Here is a 21,353-nt window from a genome sequence, read left to right as displayed (position 1 = left end):
ATGGGGTCTCTGGGGCAGGACCCCCTGCACTTTGCAACAGCCCTGAGAGGCCAGGATCACAGTAACCATGGCCAACATATGTTAAACGTTGCTATGGCCCAAGCACAGTCCTGGGCTCTTTATGTATTTTTCCTCAGTTAATTCTCAAATCCCTGAGGGGCAAATCTCTGTTGTCCCCACTTTGCAGACGAGGAGACTGAGCCTGGGAAAGCCGAGTAACTTTCTCAGGCAGCCCCAGTGAGTAAGTGGGGAGTCAGAATCAGCCTCCAGAGCCCACTGCTGACTCCGGGGCCCTCAGGAAGGACCGAGGCGCAGAGAGGTGGGGTCCCAGGAGGTGGCGGCCTGGGGTGGTGCTGAGGGTGACCAAAGGGAGGGGGACAGGAGGCAGGGGAGGAGTACAGAGACCCCGGGCCAGGCAGGTTGGGAGGCACGTTCCAGAGGTGCAGAGCAGCTCCCTGGGACGGGGGGACAAGAGGGACCAGGCCTGGCTGGGGAGACGGGGGCAGACTTCTGGGTGGAGATGTCCCCCCTCTTCCTCTCCTATCCTGAGAAACGAGTACGGAAGCCATGAGTGACTGTCTCCAACCCTTCTCATGGGCCTGGAGAGCAGCGTGAAAAGGCTGGGCTGGGCAGTGGGCCCTCTTCTGGCCACTCCTGGGCTCCCAGCATCCATCCACCTGACCCCCGTGGTGGTACCAAAGCTTATTTCATGTCAGAAGGTGGCTGACTGATTCAGATGCTCTAACTTACCTAATTCTTACACCCACCTAACACAAACAGGAAAACCGAGCTCACAGCGAGGAAGCCGCCCAAGTTACCAGCGGAGGGACTTCCAACCTCAACTGTCTGGCTCCAGAGCCTTTGCCCCTGACTGCTACCCAGACCTGGGGCCCCGAGCCACCCTGGCTCCTACCCTGCCAGCCTGCGCATTCCAGTAGACACCGCATTCAAGGCCCCCCCGTGTCCCAATGGAGGACTCACCGCACAGTAGGCACACAGCAGCACATCCTTGTGATTTAAATCTTGCAGCAGTGACTTTCCCGTTTGGACGCCCCCTCCGGGTCTGGGGAATAATAACACTCCCTCATTCGGACAGAACTCAGCATTTTCAAAGACATCCCTTCATCGGAGGGCAGAGAGGCAACAAGAACACAGGCTTTCAACCAGCAAACCTGGAAATGACCCTCAGATCCAGCCCCAGCTGTCTGACAAGGTCAAGTGGCTGCCCCTCCCCGAGCCTTGGTTTCCCCCTCCGTCATACGGGGTGGGCAGCAGTCACGGTGAGGATTAACGGAGACACCACGAGCCTGGGCCAGCACACGGCAGGTGCTCCGAAGAGGGGCCTTCTCCATCGAGGGTCACAACGACCTCCAGGGCCCTCCCAGGGGCTGACCCTGACCCCGACCCTACTTGTAAACTGTGGATGTTTTGAACCATAGTGTGCGAAACTTACAGAACACACAGAAGGGAGCTGCCCCCTGCTTGGAGCGCTCCACACTGGCACAAATGTAATCATGACAGGGCCTCCGCTTCCAGAGTGTCTTCCTCGGGCCAGGGGCTGGACCAGGTACTGGAGGCGTGGGGTCTCCTTCCTTCCTCCTCACAGCTTCCTCCGCAGGGAGCCCTTCGGTTACCCCACCTTACAGCCGCGGAGACCGAGGCTCTGGGTGGCAAGGTTGCTTCCCCAAGGCCCGCAGGCAGCGAGTGGTGGAAGTAGGATTTGTTTTTGTGTTGAGGTATATTTATTGACATGGAAAGATCTTTACAATATATTATTAAATGAAAGAGCAGCACATAGGGCAACAGAGTGTAATTTGGGAGAGTATGATTAAAACATAACAGTGGTTTTCTCTAGGTGATAGGATTATGGGCCTTATAATTTTTTTTCTTTTTTCTTCTGCTTATGCGTATTTCCTAATTTTCTATAGCAGCTTTAAGGAGCTATAATTCACACAGCATACGATTCACCCATTTAGTGTCCAATTCAATGGCTTTTAGCATATTCACAGAGTGGTGCGACCATCACCACTGTTTTCTAATATTATCATAGTCCTTCTCCAAAAAACCCCTACCCATTAGCAGGCACTCCCAACGTCCCTAAACCCCCTCTTTAGATTTGCCTGTTCTGGACAATTCATTCAAAAGGATTCATACGTGTGGTCTTCGTGATTGGCTTCTTTCATTCAATATAATGTCTTCAAGTTTCACCCATGTTGTAGCATGTAACAGTATGTCATTTGTTTTTATAGCCAAATCATATTCCATGTTATATTTATTAATTCATCAGTGGAAAGCCATTTAGATTATTTCTACCTTTTGGCCATTATGAATAATGCTGCTATTAACATTTGTGTAATATTTATTTATTTATTTATGTATTTATGTATGGATGTATTTATTGGCTGTGTTGGGTCTTCGTTGCTGGGCGTGGGCTTTCTCTAGTTGCGGCAAGCAGGGGCTCGTTGCGGTGCTTGGGCTTTCTTATTGCAGTGGCTTCTCTTGTTGCAGAGCACAAGCTCTAGGCTTGAAGGCTTCAGTAGTTGCGGCACTCAGGCTCAGTAGTTGTGGCACACGGGCTTAGCTGCTCCAAAGCATGTAGGATCTTCCCAGACCAGGGCTCTAACCCGTGTCTCCTGCATTGGCAGGTGGATTCTTAACCACTGAGCCACCAGGGAAGTCCCGCAGTTGTGTAATGTTTTGTGTGGATGTGTGTTTTCAATTCTCTTGGGTAGATACCTCAGAGTGCAATTGCTGGGTCATAGGGTAACTCCATGTTCAACCTTTTGAGGAACTGAAAGACCATTCTCCAATATGACTGAACCGTTTTACATCCCTACCAGCAGTAGATAAGGGCATGGTTTCTCTACATCCTCACCAACATGTGTTATTATCTGTCTTTCTGATTCTAGCCATCCTAGTGGGTGTGAGGTGGCATCTCATGTGGTTTGGATTTGCATGTCTCTGACGGCTAATGATGTTAAGCGTCTTTCATGTGCTTGTTGGCTGTTGATGTGTCTTCCTTGTCTATTCAAATCCTTTGCCCATTTTAAAAATTGGGTTATTTGTGTCTTTTATTTTTTGGCCATGCCACATGGCATGCGGGATCTTAGTTCCCCAACCAGGGATCGAACCCACGGCCCCTGCAGTGGAAGCATGGAGTCTTCACCACTGGACCACCAGAGAAGTCACTGTCTTTATTATTATGTTTTTGGAAGTAGGATTTGAACCCAGGTCCTGCTTGACCAATAGATCCTGCACTTGCAGTCATGCACCCTTGCCTCCAAGGAGCTCTGGATGCACCTGGAGCCCTGCCCACCCTCGGGGCAGGTGAGGGCCAGCACAGCCCTGGAGCTTGGCATGGGCCCCATGCACAGCAGGTGCCCAGGTCCACAGATGGACAGACAGGTGAATAACTCTATCTCCAGGCACTGGTGAGCTAAAGGGGGAGAAAAAAACAGCAAGAACAAAAAGTCTGCACCCCAGAGGAGGAAGCTACCCAGGCCCTGCTCCAGGAGGCGGAGATAAAGCCCTGAACGCGGAGCGGCCACCATGGCAACTGCTTCTCGCGTCCTCGGTGGTGGTGACCTATCTGCCTGTTTTTATGCTACTGACTGTTGGCCCACGTGAAGCTGGGAAGGGGAGGCCCGGGGAGATTATCAGGGAACCCGAGATCATATCTGTCCTGAAGGGGGCTGTAGTGGGTGTGCAGGGGTGGCAGCTAGACAGGAGAGCGAGGCCTGATGGGGTGTGGCCGCACAGCTGTGCCACTGCCCTGGCCACAGGGACCCACTGCTTTGTCACCAAGGGCACCGGTATCTTGAACACTCAGCTCTGGAGTCCAACTGCCTGGGTTCAAGTGCCAGTCTCACCATCTCCTTGCTGTGTGACTGGGCAAGTTACTTCCCCTCTCTGAGCCTTGGTTCCCTTCTGAGGCTCTCCTGTGGAGTGAGGCTAATCAGGGTGAGGATGAAATGAGAGCATAACATGGCCTTAATGTGGCCTCTGGTGGGGCCACGCTGCCGGACAGCATGGCTCACCCACGGGGCATCCCGGCTCCTGGACTCAGAGCCAGAAGACTGTCACCCTGGGAAACAGAAGCCGCAGACTCTCCTGAGAACATCTGAGACCAGCCACTTGCAGGAAGCTTCACCCTCAGACAGGAGCTTAAGTGTGTGGCTGCAGAACAGGGCAGCTTCTGGGGGGCCACGTGGTGAAGGTGGGCCATGCAGTGGTAATGAGAGCATCCCCTCACTCAGGCAGCCTGGGTTCAAATCCCAGCACCACCACTTACCAGCTGTGAACCTGAACCAGGATTTGTTTCTCTGTGCCTTGGTTTACCTTTGGAAAATGAAGATGACAACAGTCCTTACTTTATAGGGTGGTTGTGAAGATTAAATGTGTTTAATATAGGGAAAATAGAGATAAAGTCTTAGCTTTAAAATAAAGGTAAGAGCATTTTCCGAATCCTTTTCTTTGGGCTCCAAACTCCCCAAGATTCTTCCAGCTCTGATATGTACAGGAGAGGAAGGTTTTTTTAATATGTTGGCATTTCCCAAAGTGGGTCCCATAGCCCTCTAAGCTCTCAAGATGGCCCAGGACAGTTGAAAAGGACACGGTCATCAGAGGCCTGGCTGGTTCATAGACAGAGCTGCTGCCTCTATAACTTCACAAGTGCACATGAAAGGCTCTGAGAAACCCTTCAGAAAAGAAACTGCATCGGATGGTTAAGTTGGTATTTCCCAGATTTATTTGACCATGAACACCCTTTTCTGCCCAATGTCAATTTAACATTCTCCTGGAAAAACACGGACAGTCCAGGTCATTTCTAGCTTGTTCTTTCTCCCCCACAGAAGAGACAGAAGGTTTTCTAAAGATTATCATCCCCGCATTGGAGAGGCCCCTTTGACGCTGGCCCACAGGAAAGCGCTGCACCCCTGCGACACTCCCTCAGCCCTGCTCCCCCGGGCAAAGGGGACCGGGTGGAGAAGGCCCCCTCATGGACGCCCTCAGGACTGGTCCAGCTCCCTTCCACCCCCTGCAGCTGTCTCCGACTCCAGACCAGACTGAACACCTAGAACATTGTCAGGACAGTAGGCGGTGTCTTCTGGGAGCCTTCTAGAAAAGCAGTTGCCAAAAGGAAGCCCTTGTGGATTGAGCCAGTTCAGCCTCAGGCAGGGGAGACGTACTGCCGGATCAGGAGTCCCCTGGCACCTGGAAAGGAGGCCCTGTGGCCCCTGGGGCCCCGTCAGTAGGGACAGAGCCACTTTCAGGTACAGTAGTCTCCCCCTTCTCCCTGTAAATGTTCCAGCAATTCTCTCTCTTTTTTTTTAAGATTTATTATTTATTTACTTAAATTTATTTATTGGCTGCGTTGGATCTTCGTTGCTGTGCACAGGCTTTCTCTAGTTGTGGCGAGGGGGGCTGCTCTTTGTTGCGGTGCACGGGCTTCTCATTGCAGTGGCTTCTCTTGTTGCAGAGCACGGGCTCTAGGCGCGCAGCTTCAGTAGTTGCGGCATGTGGGCTCAATAGTTGTGGCTCTCGGGCTCTAGAGCGCAGGCTCAGTAGTTGTGGCGCACAGGTTTAGTTGCTCCATGGCATGTGGGATCTTCCCAGCCCAGAGATCGAACCCGTGTTCCCTGCATTGGCAGGCAGATTCTTAACCACTGTGCCACCAGGGAGGCCCTGTTTCAGCAATTCTAACATTTGGCAACCAAAGTGCAGCTCCCAGCCGGCTGCGTGAGCACAGGACAAGTGCCAAAATTTGTCTCCTGGTTTGTGGGGTTTGGAAAATGAGCTTCATCAGCTAGTCACTGGAGGAGAGTAACATTTATTGAGCGCCTACTACATATCATGCTTTGTGTAAGAAGCTCTACCATTATGATGAGATCTCAATTCTGATAATAACCCCATTTTACACATGGAGAAACTGAGGCTCACGGTGGCAAGTTAACATGACCAGGGACAAAGCAGAGCTGGGATTCAAACCCAAGCCTGGTTTTGCCTCTCCAGTCCCACTGCTCCCATCACCACCACCACCACCACCACCACCACCACCACCACCACCACCACCATCACCATGCTGTCCTGGGCAGCCTGGCCAAGATCACTGACAAACACTCCGTACCACCTTCCATGCCTCAATCCCCAGGCCCCTCTCACTATTAACCCAGGCTCCCCAGGCCTGGGGTATGAGAAAGGGAATCAGAGAGGAGATGAATGTAGTCTGGCCCCTAATGGTGTGGCCCACATTGTCCATGAAGAAGCTGGCATTTGGGCTTGTTGGTCCCTGTCCTGGAGAATCTGGCCGTCTTAGCCCCAATTCTCTGATCACCCTTGGGGCGTGGCAGGGGAGAGGCAGAAAAGTCAGTTTTCTCACGCTGCTAAGCTGAAGGTCAGCCCACCGGTCTGGAGTGACCCTGCCAACGTGAGGACCACCCCCCTGGGAACCCAGCCTGAGCCGGCACCTGGGCGGGCCCCCGTTCTCTTGGTCATTCTTGTGGCTCCCAGCTGCAGCCTCCTCGCCTGCATCCTGCCCCAGCCACCTTGCAGGGGCCCGGCACGCACCTTGGCTGGGGGGTGGGGGTGTTGGCCCACTGAGCAAACCCCTTTTCCCGCTCCTGAATCCCCAGAACTCCTCGGGCAGCAGTGAGGCTGTGGGCTGGGTAGAGGGTGAACGCAGAGGAGAGGGCTCCACCCGTCCCTCTCCCAGGGGGCCTCTCACCTGCTCTGTCTGCACAGCTGCAGGGAAGGGACGCCCCACCTTGAGCTCCTGGCCCCCCGAAACACCCACCTGGCCACACCCTTCCTCCTGCCCTTCACAGGAATCGCCCACTGGAGGGTGTGGAGAGCAACGTCGCAAGCACCACTGTGCGCCAAAAGCCTCTCCTTCCACCCTCGCCCATTCCCAAGCCATCTGACAGGCAGGCTTCCTTTCCTCCACCCTGGGTGGGGAGCCAGGTCACAGAGAAGACAGTGACTTGCCCCAGGCCAGGCAGCCGGGCGGCGGTGGGCATCACTCCTGGATGCGGCTGACTCTGGAGTTGGGGGTCCTTTCTCCCAGCACAGTGCAGTGGCTCAAGGGCAGAGGTTCAGGGTCAAGACTGTTGGACTCAAGTCCTGGCTCCTCCACCTCCTTGCTGGGTCACCTGGGGCTGGTTACTCAACCTCTCTGTGCCTCAGAGTCTTCATCTATACAATGCTGTCAGAGAGTCCCTGAGTCCAAACTCCGTGTCAGCTGTGTGGCCTTGGGTGGGTGACTTAACCTGTCTGTGCCTCAGTGCACTCCGATTTTAAACGGAGAGACTGATATATATACAGCAATGGTTGGTAGGAGGATTAAAAGCGATAACTCTGCATCTAGAGCTTTCAGGCCCTAGAGGGTTGTTTGCTAGTATTGTGGTCAAGGTACTGCTCTGGAAAGATGCACAAGGAACAGATCTCAGAGGGCATCTCTGGGGAGGGGACGTGGGCTGGGGGACCTTAATGTGTCTCTATATGTTGTTTTGTACCTTCAGAATATTGTATTACAAACGTATAGTATTACCATTTCCAAAGCTGATTACAAAACTACTGTACAAAGACACTCCCTTGCCCTGACGCACAGCCTTGCGCTGGCCAGAGACCCCATCCCTGAGGTGCCCGCTTCCTGCTTGGCCCACCCCTCCATAGCCACACCCAGGCCTCGTCCAGGCCCTGCCTTTTAGCCCACTCCATATCTCCCAGCAAGTCCCCAGCACAGCCTCAAGGGCCATGGGGTCTCTCCTTCCAAGCACAGGCCTGTCGCTTTTACCAGGGGACAGGACGTGGGCTGCGTCTCTGTTCCTCTACTGCCTCATCTGTAAGTGAGCTGCTGGTACCTCCCCCACAGGGTAACCGTAAGGACTAAATGAGGTGCTAATTCCTGGAAAGGGCCAGATGCTTTTCCCAGCCCAGAGCTGCCCGCCTCCCTCCTGTCCTTTGAAAGGGCACAATGATGTTGAAGGAAAGCTGCCAGCTCCTGGGAGCGCCTCTCCACCCACCAAGCCCCTCCCACCCTGCAGGTGGACCTCAGACCTCCTGAGCCACTTCCTGCCCCCAGGCCTTTGCACCTGCTGTTCCCTCACCCTGGCCAGCCCTCCTTTGATTTCCCAGTTGCCGCCTCCCCTGAGAGGAGCAGCCTGTCTAAAATGGCCCCCACTGCCTCCTCTATCTCTTGCTCCTGTTTATTTTCTTCACGGTACTTACCATTTCCCCAAACTGCATTATTTTTTTATTTTAATTTTAAAGCTCATCATCCTGAGATTCTTCTTCTTCTTCTTTTTTTTTAATTTATTGGCTGCATTGGGTTTTTGTTGCTGCATATGGGCTTTCTCTAGTTGCCATGAGTGGGGGCTACTCTTTGTTGTGGTGTGCGGGCTTCTCTTTGTGGTGGCTTCTCTTGTTGCACAGCACGGGCTCTAGGTGCGCAGGCTTCAGTAGTTGTGGCATGTGGGCTCAAGAGTTGTGACTCACGGGCTCTAGAGCGCAGGCTCAGTGGTTGTGGTGCACGGGCTTAGTTGCTCTGTGGCATGTGGGATCTTCCCAGACCAGGGATTGAACCCATGGCCCCTGTGCACTGGGAGGCAGATTCTCAACCACTGCGCCACCAGGGAAGTCCCCAAACTGTATTTTTGAATAAACTCTTTTTAGGGAATAATTTTAAATTCACAGAAAAGTTGCAAAGATAGTACAGAGGATTCCTATATAGCCTTCACCCAGTCTTCCTAACATCAGCCCATTACGTAATGATGGTAAGTCTGTCAAAACTAAGAAATTAACAGCGATATGTTACCATTAACTAAACTGCAGACTTAATTCAGACGAAATTATGCTTTTCCTTTTTTAAAAAATAAGTTTATTTATTTATTGTCTGCGTTGGGTCTTCGTTGCTGCGCACGGGCTTTCTCTAGCTGTGGTGAGCAGGGGCTATTCTTTATTGTGGTGCACGGACTTCTCATTGTGGTGGCTTCTCTTGTTGTGGAGCATGGGCTCTGGACGCACAGGCTTTAGTAGTTATGGCATGTGGGCTCAATAGCTGTGGCTCTCGGGCTCTAGAGAGCAGGCTCAGTAGTTGTGGTGCACGGGCTTGGTTGCTTCACGGCATGTGGGATCTTCCCGGACCAGGGCTCGAACCCGTGTCCCCTGCATCGGCAGGCAGATTCTTAACCAGTGCGCCACCAGGGAAGTCCCTGCTTTTCCTTTATTTATTACTTGTTTTCAGCTGCCTCCCCCACTGGGAAGGAAAACTGAAAGCAGGGAGGTCGCCTCACACACTCACCACCAACACCCTCATACCTGACAAGAAATATTGATTGATAAAAGGAGGGGAAATAATGGCAAAAACAACCACTGATGACGGAGGACTCTCTCTGTCCTGAGGGCACTGAACACTAAATCATTTAATCCTCACGACAGCCCATGTGGTAGCTGCTACTTGTGGGGAAACTGAGGCCAGCGCAGTTTGGGGACCACACAGACAGTGAGCACCAGGGTGGATGGGCTCTGGCGCTTCCCTCAGGAACCAGAATAAACGCCGATCCTTCCACGTCCTCAGACCACGTCAGAGCTGGGGGTCGGCACCCTTCTGCAGCCAGGACCCCGAGGCCCCAGTGTGGCTGATCTGCCTGACGCCACAGATGGACCAGAGCGCAGGGCTGGGCGGGAACCTGAGCCTCCTGCCTCCAGCTGGCTGCCCCGAGGTGGCAGCTGCCCTGGCCCTGCAGGAAGGGTGTGGGGTGTCGCTCCCAGGGCCACCAGCCCCGCCCTGCTTCAGGGAAAACAGAATGCCTGGTTCAGCCACAGGCTGTGGGCTCACGCGTGTCCCCCGACTCCCAGGGCCCCGCAGACGCAGAGCGGCGCTGAGACCCCAGCACCACCTCCCTAGGCCTCTGGGATCTGCGGCTGGGGGAGGTGGGGTTGCAGCAGGGACCCTCTCCATCCCGAAGGACCCGGCCTGCTGGGTTCTGGGACAGGGAGTAACAGGAAGAAATGGCTGTCCCTTTCTCGATGTGGGGTGGGAGCAACACCTCCCAAAGAGAAAAGCTGTCCCCAGCGGTCGCACAGGACGGAGGCAGCCGCCCCGGCCAGCCTGGGTTCCGCCCAGCGCCAGCCTGGCGCAGACTCGAGGCCCTAATAATGTTTGCTGGATGCCTTCAATACAAGCATCAGTGCCCAGAATCTCCTTGAGGTTTCAGCCAGGCGTACCCGCCCCATCCCCCATTCTGGGGAGCAGAATCAGTATGGGGGGGGTGGTGACAGGGGACACCATGAGGTGGTGGCAGCCTCCGTGAGAGAGGCAGGCTGCTCAACCCAGAGCTGGGGGGTAGGGGTGCCTTGTGTGTGGCTAATTAAACAGTGACTGTGATGAATCGGGGAGAGGCTGCTGCTTGCTAATTAAAGGTGCGGGCATCTTGCCTGGCAAGGATGGAAGGCAGGAGCAGACCTGGAACCGTGTCGAGGGGCCGGGCCAGCAAGGACGGTGCTTGGCGAGAGCCCCCCACCACGCTGGCTCTGGGCATCCCGTCCAGCTTCTGCCCCTCCCAGCAGGACCCCTGCAGCCCCCTCCCCGCTTCCCTATCTCTCTTACCCACCTTGCTGGAGCCTGGGGCCTCGGACTTCCCCCTCCCCACCAACCCAAATTGCTTCCCTGATAAGGGCCTGGGCGTTGGGGAGGAGGAGCCTGGCAGTGCCCAGTGTCTGGGCTGGTGGGTGGGCATCATTTTGAGCCTATGAGTACTCCCTGTCACCCCTCCAAGACCCCAGAGCTGGGCAAACGAGTCCAACCACGACAGAGGCTGGCTGTTGGGAACGAGGCCCCGGGACAATTTTTAGAATCATAGCTTCTGAGACTCGTGGGCTTAGGCGTCCCCTGGTTTCCCTGGCAGATGTTTCCAGGGTCCTGCTTTGCCCCAGATGCCCTGGTGTGTGAGAGAGACTGAGGGAGGCTCTCCTTTCTGGCCTCAGTGCTCCAGTTCTGAAATGGGAAGGCCAGAACAAAGGATCTCTGACCCCTGAAGATTCCTAGAGAGTGGACGAAAAGACCCCAGGGCTGCCCATCCCTGCCCCACATCGGCTTAACCAGGGAGGCTCAGTAGCTAAGACCACAGGCTCCAGAGGCCAGAGACCAGGGTCCAAGTCCCAGCCCCACCTTTGGCCAAGTGTGTGACCTCAGGCAAGTTAGCTAATCGCTGCCTGCCTCAGTTTCCCTGTCTGCCAAGCTGGTGATGGTCATGCTCCCTCCTCGAAGGGTCACAGAGGGGATCAAGAAAGAGAATCCGGGTGAGATGCTCAGCACGGTGTCTGGTCCATGGAACAGGCCCAGGAAGTGTCGGCCATTGTTATTTGAAAACTGAGGCACTCTGAAGGGTGTGGCCTGGCACCCGCCTCTCCTCCATGTGACCTCCACGTGCCGGCCATGCTCTGAGGACAACTGCACTTGACTTGGGTAGAGCTTGTCACCCTTCACACCAGGGCTCTCACACCCTCTCTGACCCCCGCAACCTTCTGAGGGAAGTAGAGCTGCAAAGAAGAAAACAGAGTGGAAGCTCAGGGAGGCTCAGCAAGTGGCCCAAAGCCACACAGGTAAGTGAGGGGCAGAGGCAGCCCTGGCCCTTCAGTGGGAGGACAGGATGGGATAGGGATTCCCATGGTGACATTTGTTGAGCCCCTACTGGACGCCAAGTCCTGAACCAGCCACCATAGAGGGAACTGAGGAGAACAGGAGAGTCACTCTGCCTTCAAGAGGGCTCAGTCTGGGAGGGGAGAGAAAACACATGCACGAGTAATGGAACGCAAGGCAAGTCGCAGGCATCCATGCAGGGGCTGCGGCATCCCTCCGTGCAAACAGGCTGGGAGATGCTGCTTTGTCTTGGGGCTTGATTTGCAAAGCAAAGGTTCTGCTTCTGTTTAGAGGGGGAAATCAGCATTAGGGGAGTCTGGAAGGCGCCTGATAGAGCCCCTCTGGTGCTCCCAGGAGAATGCTTCACAAAACGGGTGAGATACTCTGCTCTGGAAAGTGCCAGGTGATCCCTGAGGTCTGTGGTGCTTACTTCTGTGGTTCTGGGGTCTGTCACATGAGGTATCTGGGGGTCCTGGATGTTGTGGTTTCCAAGATTACATTCCAAGAGGGCCCCCATCGTGAATCCGTCCATATGCAAGATGGGCTGTGAGGTGTCCTTTCCAGGCAGCCAGACACTCACCAGGGTAGGGGCTTCCTACTGCCTGGCAATGTGCTGGGGGAAGGGTGCATCAGCCCTGAGAGGCCTAGTGACAGTGCAAACCTTTTGAGGATGAGAAACCCAAGGCTATTGGCCCTGACACTGGGACGCCTGGGCCTTATGCAGCCAACCCAAAGCAGACAGGGATGAGTGCAAGGTCGCTGGTCTTGGGGGCGATGTCTCCATCCTCCCTCCTCAGAGATCAGTGCTCAGTCAAAGGAATGGGGAGGCAGCTTGGGTAGGTCTAGCCACAAGGAAGCCTGTGTAAGCAAAGCTAGTGGCTCCTGGAAAACACGCCCTGCCTCTCAGCTTCCCATGGGACCCCTGCACCAGAGCTGGGCCAAATGCTGGTCTAGGGCGCCCTCTGGCGGTCCTTCTGGGCAGTGGCAGAATCAGCTGCGGGTTTAAGGGTGAGTGGTCAGAGCTGGAGGACTTGAGAGTGGACCACCTCTCCCACTGCACAGATGGAAACACTGAGGCCTAGGGAAGCGGGGATGGAGCAACTTGCCCAAGATCATACAGCAATTTAGTGGTCAAGCCAAGAACAGAACCCAGCCCTCCCTCTATACCAGTGACTGCCCTTGGTGGGTCTCAAGGCATCCCTACTAGGAGAGGGAAGGCTGAGTGTCCAGGACGTTGACTCCCCAGTAACTGTGGACAGATGGACAGAAGGCGGCTGAGCAGCTGTGTCATGAGGCATGCAACACTTCCCCTCCCTGGCCTTGGGGTCCTCACCTCTAAAATCTGGGACTATCGTGTTGGCACTGGGCAAGGGGACTGGGGTTCCTCTTGTACACACTAGTAGTTAGACTGTAACCAGCGAACCTTCCAGAAAATCCTAAAATGAGCCTTCCTACAGTGAGTATTTCATTTAATAGTGAAAGACTGGGTGCTTTCCTCCTGAGATCAAGAACGAGAGAAGAATGTCCACGCTCACCATTTCTGCCCAACATTTTATGGGAGGTTCTAGCCAGGCCACTCAGGCAAGAAAAGAAAGGCATCCAGGTTGCAAAGGAAGAAGTAAAACTGTTTGTCAATGACTAATGTATGTAGAAAATCCTAAAGAATCCACCAAAAAATATTAAAACTAATAAATGATTTCAGCAAGGTTGTGGGATACAAGCTGAATATACAAAAATCCATTTCATCTCTATGCATTTGCAACGAACACTTCAAAAACATAATAAAGAAAATAATTCCATTTACACTAGCATCGAAGGGAATAAAATGCAAAGGACTAAATTTCACAAAAGAAGTGTAAAACTCATACTGTAAAAACTACACAATATTATTAAAAGAAATTAAAGAAGACCTAAATAAATGGAAAAACATCCCATGTTCATGGATCTGAAGATCTAATATTGTTAAGATGGCAAGAATCCCCAAATGGATCTTCAGATTCAACACCATCCCCATCAAAATTCCATTTTTTTTCTTTGCAGAAATCGACTAGCTGATCTTAAAATTCATATGGAAATTCAAGTGACCCCAAATGGCCAAAACAATATTGAAAAAGGAAGAACAATGCTGGAGGACCCACATTTCTGATTTCAAAACTTTCTACAAAGCTACAGTAATCAAAACAGTGTGGTACTGGTGTAAGGATAGACATATAGAGGAATGGAATAGAATTGAAAGTTCAATAATAAAGCCTCACATTTAAAGTTAATTGATTTTCAACCAAGACAATTCAATGGGGAAAGGACAGTCTTTCCAACAAATGGTGCTGGGACAACTGGTTACCCACATGCAAAAGAAGGAAGCTGGACACCTTCCTCACACTCTACACAAAAATTTCCTCAAAATGAATCTTAGAGTCAAGTGTAAAAGTTAAAACTATGAAACTGTTAGAAGAAAACATAGACATAACTCTTTATGCCCTAGGATTAGGCAATAGTTCCTTAAATATGATACCAAAAGCACAGCAACAAAAGAAAAAAAAATAGATAAATTGGACACTGTCAAAATAAAAAATATTTTGCTGCAAAGGACATCAGTAAGAAAGTAAAAAGACAACCCATAGGATGGGAGAAAATATTTGCAAATCATACATTCGATAAGGAATTGTAACCAGATTATATAAAGAACTCTTACAACTCAATAATAAAAGACAAAGTCACTAATTCAAAGATGGGTTGGGGCTTCCTAGGTGGCGCAGTGGTTAAGAATCCGCCTGCCAATGCAGAGGTCACGGGTTTGATCCCAGCTCCAGGAAGATCCCACATGCCGCAGAGCAACTAAGCCCGTGTGCCAAAAAAAAAAAAACAAAGATGGGTAAATGATCTGAGTAGACATTGATCCAAAGAAGATATACAAATGGCCCATAAGCTCACGAAAGATGCTGAATATCATTAGCCATGAGGGAAATGAAAATTAAATCCACAAGATACTATTACTTCGCAACCACTAGGTTTCCTATTAAAAAAAAACAACAGATAAGAACAAGTGTTAGCAAGGATGGGGAGAGATTAGAACCCTCACACACTACTGGTAGGAATTTAAAATGGTGCTGCTACTTTGGAAAAACAGTCTGGCAGTTTCTCAAAAGGTTAAACAGAATTACCATGTAACCCAGCAATTCCACGCCTAGAAGATATATATCCAAGAGAAATGAAAACACACACTTGCACAAAAACTTACATGAATGTTCAAATTCATAAAAGCTAAAAGCAGAAACAACCTAAATGTCCACAGACTGGTGAATGGATAACTAAACTGTGGTGTAACCATGCAATGGAGTGTTATTCAGCAATAAGAAGGAATGAACTACTGATGCATGCTATGACGTGGATAAACCTTGAAAACATTAAGCCAATTGAAAATTAGTCACAAAGGTCACACGCCGTATGATTTCACTTACATGAAATGTCCAGAATAGGCAACCCCATAGAGTCAGAAAGAAGACTCTCTTTTATGGGGAATTCCCTGGCGGTCCAGTGATTAGGACTCTGTGCTTTCAGTGCTGAGGGCCCGGGTTCAATCCCTGGTCGGGGAACTAAGATCCCACAAGCTGTGTGGTGTGACCAAAACAAACAAAAAACTTAAAAAAAGAAGAAGAAGAAGAAGAAGGAGATTGTCATTTATAGCATTGGTTGCCTAGGGCTGGTGGAGAGGATTGAGGAAACGGGTCTGGGGTTCTTTATGGGATGATGAAAATTCTAAAATTGATTGTGATGACAGTAAAAAACTAAATGTACTAAAAAACACTGAACTGTATGCTTTAAATGGGTGAATTATATGGCATGTGGATCATATCTCAAAAAAGAGCCTGTCCTTTGAACCCAAGACTCCACTTCTAGAAATTCCTTCTAGGAATCAGTCAAGTGCACACACACACACACAAAACATTATGCATAAAGCTTTCCATCATGGGATTGTATGTAATGGCAAAAGTGTGAGAATAACCTAAGTGTCCATCAGTAGGGGGATGAGTCGGTTATGTTCATCCCCAGGATGGAACAATGGACTCATTAAAAATGAGAATCTCATGGACAAGGCTCAAGACACACTGCCAAGTTTTTTGTTTTTGTTTTTAAAGCAAGTTACAAAAAATAAACCTGCAGACGAAAGGGACATAAAAGAGAGATTGTGGGGACTTCCCTAGTAGTGCGGAGGTTAAGAATCCGCCTGCCAATGCAGGGGACACGGGTTTGATCCCTGGGCCGGGAAGATCCCACAAGCCATGGAGCAACTAAGCCTGTGTGCCACAACTACTGAAGCCCCGCGCGCCTAGAGCCTGTGCTCCACAGCCAGAGAAGCCACTACAATGAGAAGCCCGTGCACCGCAACAAAGAGCAGCCCCCCTCGCCACAACTAGAGAAAGCTCGTGCGCAGCAACGAAGACCCAACGCAGCCATAAATAAATAAATAATAAATAAATAAAATGTTAAAAAAAGAAGGGAGAGAGATTTTTTTCAAAGACAAAATTATAGCATCTAGGGATGCACACTTAAGTAATAACAATAGCAAGAAAGTGATTACCTTAAAAATTCAGATGATGGAAAGTTTTGTGGGGGAGGTAGGGAGTATGACTGAGATTGGGGTGTGCTCAGGGCTTCTGGCGGGGCTGGCAGAGTTCTTCACCCAGGCAGTGGTTCCAAGGGTGTTTCCCTTATAATGTGTCGAGTTGAACATTCCCTTGTGTGACCTCTGGCATCGTGTGAGCAGAAAGGTAGATTGCAATGCCCTGGAGCAGCTGGGAGATGGCGCAGGGGCCCGTGCAGAAGACCAGGGTTCATTGCCTGCTTGGTGCCCAGGCCTAGCCAAGACCCCAAGGCCCAGCCTGGAGACTCGGCCCCCTTCAGCTTGCCGATGGCAGCTGCTGCTCCAGAGATGCTGGGAACTCAGTCTGGCCTGGTGAGCTCAGTGGAGGTCACTCTGCACCCATCCGTCCAAGTCTCCTATCGTGGGCCAAAGGGGAGAAGCCCAGGCAGAGGGTAGAGGAGGCAGGGGTGAGGCAGGGGAAAGCTCTCACCCTGGCTGGCTTTGCTACCACCAGCAAAACCCCCATAATAATAGCTAAATGAGCACTTTCTACAGGCTGGGCACTCACGCGAGGTGGGTTTCGGGGTTCGTTTTATTGAGCCCTCCGGTTGAGCTGAAGGATGGGTGGGATCACCATCTTCATATTACAGGTGGGCAAAGTGAGGTCAGGGAGGCCCCTGGAGCAGTCACTATCTCTGAGGCTGGACTTAGCCAGATCCCTTGCGTGCACGGCCTCAGTGACTCCTTGCAGGAGCCCCGGGAGGGTGGCAGCCCTCATTTTGCAGATAAGGACACCGAAGCTGAGGGAGGAAGTCAGCTGCCCGCGCCCCACAGCAGCTGTGCCGCAGGGCCAGGCGGCCCCTCCCAGCTTTGAGGGGCGGTGGGCACGTTCCCGCCCCTGCAGACCGACCCTTAGTAGAGCTAATGACTGTATCGTAACCTTAGGAGTGCGCGGGACAGCGGCCAACGTGCTCTCAGAGACACCTTCTCACCTGCTGCTTTCCACAGGCCTGTAAATCTTGTCTGACTGTATTTCCCCCCACTTTAAAGTCTGGAGGCCCAGAGAGTTGAGTGACAGGCCGAGGGGGCCTGGGGCCTCCATCATGCAGCTGCTGTCCGGGCCCTGCACGGGCAGCTGGCGTGGGAGCCCGCGGAGGCAGTGCGGCCAGCCCTCTCCCACCGCAGGGAGACAGGAGAGCAGCTCTCCAGAGGAGCTGGGGCCCCCTCCTGGCCGAGCCCCCCAGCCACAGCGTGTGCCTTCCCAGCAGGAGAGAGGACACCCAATGACAGAGCCAAGGGCAAAGTGCCAGAGAGAGCTGCCAGGTCTCATGGGATCCAGAACCCTCTGCAGCCTCAGCCCAAGATCACCCGCTGCCCCTCCATCAGTCAACAGTCAGCCAGCCCACGTCGGAGGCTCACACCACGCACAGAGGCAGGCCATTGCCAACAAGCGGGGCCGTTCTCGAGTGCCCACCACCTGCTGGGCACCGACTGTACCAGCCACCAAAGCCTCACCACGCTCTCAGAAAAGGCAACGGAGGCTCAGAGAGGTTGAGTGACTTGTCCGAAGTCATACAGCCAGGAAGCCTCAGTGAGAGGGAAGGGACCCGCGTGGAGGGGAGGTGGGGAGAAGGGAGGACCTGCATCGTGAGCTCTGACGCTCTTGGGACATAACTTACACATTAATCCATCCGGTCTCTGTTCCTTTACACGTTCATGGACCCTCTCCACGTGCCAGTGTCTTTGCTGGGCATTGAGGACTCAGGTAAACCTGGCTGATCTCTGCTCTCCCAGAGCTTACAGCCTAGCAGGGCAGGATGAACTGAGGAGAACTGAGGCAGTCAGAAGCCCCCGCTGGCCTTGGTCGGTAGTATTTACTGAGGGTCTGCTGCAGGCCAGGACCAGGGCTGGGCACTGAGGGCACCAAGTGAGTGAGAAGCCCAAGGCTCCTACCCTCCTGAAGCATACATTCTACAGATGTCCAGCCTTGACCCTCCAGAAACCCTGCCTGCGTGACCCCTGAGCCCCAAATACAACGGGAAATTTTCCGGGAAGAGCTGGGGGTTGCAGCAGACCTAGGGGTTCTCCACGCGGCATGCTGGGGCCTGGTTCCAAGCTGCTGAGCAGGGACCTGGGAAGGGCAGAGAACCCAACGAGTGCCTTGCTAAGGACTAGATCAGGGCTCTGGGGGGCCGGAGCTATTCAAAGGGGTCTGGATTCGTCTCGTCTGGGCAACAGGAAGGCCAAGGCCAGCCATCCAGAGCATAGCCACGGACTCCTGGGGCTGGGGACACGGCAGAGAATCTCAGAGCTGGGAGGGGCTTCACGGCTCTTACAGGGCAAAGGTCACTTGCTGAGGCCACCCAGGTCCTTGCTCCTTTGCTCCCCAGTGAGGCAATACTGGGTCAGAGGCAGCTTTATGGCGCTCGATTCCAGCCACTCCAGCTTCAGGTCCCCATTACAGTCTAGGGAGGGAGACACGGAGCCCTGAGAGGACTTGCCCAAGATCACACATGAAGCCATCACAGAGTGTGAACGGCGAACGGCCCAACCCTTTCCTCCAGCTCACGCCAAAGGATGCTGCCCGGACGACGGGCACCCACACAGGCGATGTACACGGCACTCCACCGGGGCACAGCACGGGCTCCGGGCACAGTGGGACACGCTCTTCCTCAGCCTCCCCGGTGGTGGTGCTGGGTTTTATTTTTGTTTTTTCCAAATGCTCAACCTTCGCTGTCGCCTGGAGATGTTAAGCCAAGGGGCCCCTCTCAGTGCGAATAGCAGGCAGGATACCCCAGAACCACTCCATCTCAGCAGCCGAAAAGCTGGATTTATATTTGTAAGTGGAAGTTTTAAAACTGCCAAATTCCCTTGGTAAAGAAAAAGAGAGTCAAAATAGGAGAATTTAAAAAATAGGAGAATGGCTAAATAAATTATGAATAGAATATTATATACAGCCCTTAAATAACTTCAAAGAAAATTTGAACACTGTGAGAAAGTGTCCACAATATAATGTAACGTGGGGTGGCAGGGAGGGGAAGGTAGCTGTAGAGTGTGACCACAATTAAAACACACTTATAAACACGTGTATAATCCATGCAGAAAAACAGGACTGGAGAGAAATATAACAAAATACCAACGGCATTATCTCTGGGCACTGAGATGACAGATGACTTTCATTTTCTGCTTTCTACCTTTCTGTAGTTTCCAAATTTTACAATGAGTATGAACTGCTTTTATAATTAGACATAAAACAAAAAAGCAGAGTCGGGGTTGCTCTTGCCCAAGCTCCCCCTCCCTACCTGCCCCCTCCGTCCGCAGGGAGCTGGGGGCCTCTGGGCTCTGTCCTCGCCGGCCAGCCTGGCCTGGCCGGAGGTCCTGGGATTCACCAGCCATCTCTGCCAGCGAAGGAACCAGCAGGGGGACGCTGCCCTCTTGGAGCCCTGGCCCCGCCGCCCCAGGCCCTCTAGAGGGTCAACTGTAGTCTGTAAATTTCCTGGCTGGGGACCCTGGGAGAGGATCCTCTGCAGGGCTGAGAATCAGAACATTCGTTATCTACTCTATGAGAGAAGCCATCTTCTCTGTTCCTTGCGTTTCTTTCGGAGCCTTTGGGTGCAGCAGGAAGGCTGAAGGAGGGCTGGCCTCTGTCACCTTCCCGCTGTGGGCCTCAGGCAGGCTCCCAGCTTCCCCGAGTGGGACTGCAGCGCCCAGCCCACCTGGTTTCCTGGGCCCTTCCAACCCCCGCCCTCTGGGCTGCTTCCACCCTGAGAGGCAAAGGCCCAGGGGCGCTGGCTCTGCCTTAGAAAAGCTGTCTGGATTCATTCAAGAGCAGTGTTTGGAAAAGGCTGGAAAGTCAGAATGCAGCCCCCCCCCCCCCCCGCCCCCGCCGCCATCGACCCAGCCTTGCGCCTGGCTGGCCCCTGCCTGTGCCGCACCCTGTTGTCACCCACAGGGGCTGGACCAGCAGAGGTTTCCAGAAAGAGGGGGCTCCCTGCTCTCCAGAGCCAGCCGCAGAGTTGGGCCAGTTCCAAAAAGGTGCCCTCACTTCCTTTCAGCCACCCCCTCCTGGTTCTGGAAGCTTCTGCCCTCCTCCTGGGCTATTTTAGCAATCAGGTCACCCCTGGGCTCACTCTGAGCTTGCGGCGAATTAAAACCCACAGGCCTTCTTCACAGAAATGGTGGTACCGCCGCCTCCTCCAGATCCTGCCAAAGTCAGGGCCTCTGGGTGAAAACACAGAACGAGGTGGTGACCTGGTGGTCCCCGCTGTAGTATCAGGTGGGGGGGGAGGGGCTTGCTCAGGAACTGAGGCCATGCATTGCTTCTGTCCCCACTGTGGCCCGCGCTCTGCAAAGGTGGCTGCCGGCAGGGAGGGAGCACTGGTCACAAGGACGTTGGGGTGGCCTGCGCATCTGCGTGTTCCTACGCGGTGCCCCATTGGCGCTGGACACACAGCCCTCCCTCTGGTCCTCACCAGCCCCAGGCAGTGAGCCAATGCTCATTTGGAGGGAGCTGAGTGACCTGCCAAGGTCACCGTGCTGGTGAGCAGTGGGGCCGAGACAGACCCTGGGGAGCCCCTGCAAAGCCCAAGTCCACCTGGGCTGCCCTGGTGTTTCCCGAGGGCCTGGCAGACAGTGGCAGCTGACCCGGCTGCCAAACGAGTTCTCACGAAGCCTGGGAGGCTCTGCAGCCCTGATTCTACCCACACAGCAGGTTCCCAGGACCCCATGAAAAGCCCAAAGCTCTTTGCAGCCTGTGTGTTCTGCTCAGAGCCGCTGATCACCTACTCCTGCTTCAGCTAAACCCTGGCCAACAGCAGGTGGAGCCCTCTGGCCTAAGAATCCCCCCATCCCACCCCCGTCTCACCCAGCTCCAGGTGGAGGAATGTGAGCCTGTTCCCATCCTTCCCTCCCCCAGGCCTCTGACTGACCACAGGCCTTTCCTGGCCAACACGGAACCAGGTATTGGACCAAGCGCAGAGCCTCGGGAGCCTGCAGTCCATCCAGGGGGAGAAAAGATTAAAAAAAAAAACCCACGCAAACAGATGGGTTCTCCGTGATTGTGCAATGGAGACGCAGTGGGGGATGGGGCAACTGAGAGGGGGTGGCGAAGAGCTGCGGGCAGAGGGATGCTGGGCC

At 53.1% G+C, this 21,353-nt stretch overlaps 1 protein-coding gene across 1 annotated transcript; it reads right to left on the bottom strand.

Moving 5' to 3' along the window:
* Nucleotides 1-10,360: 10,360 nt before the first annotated feature.
* On the bottom strand, nucleotides 10,361-19,613 carry LOC130833941 (uncharacterized protein C20orf203). The gene is given in 6 exon segments (XM_057704061.1): nucleotides 10,361-10,480; nucleotides 10,482-10,613; nucleotides 10,615-10,662; nucleotides 10,664-10,718; nucleotides 18,568-18,682; nucleotides 19,520-19,613. Coding segments are annotated over 6 exon segments (564 nt in total).
* Nucleotides 19,614-21,353: the final 1,740 nt, after the last annotated feature.

Source organism: Hippopotamus amphibius, chromosome 12, assembly GCF_030028045.1.
Source record: "Hippopotamus amphibius kiboko isolate mHipAmp2 chromosome 12, mHipAmp2.hap2, whole genome shotgun sequence".
NCBI lineage: Eukaryota > Metazoa > Chordata > Mammalia > Artiodactyla > Hippopotamidae > Hippopotamus > Hippopotamus amphibius.
This window is presented reverse-complemented; position numbering and strand designations above follow the sequence as displayed.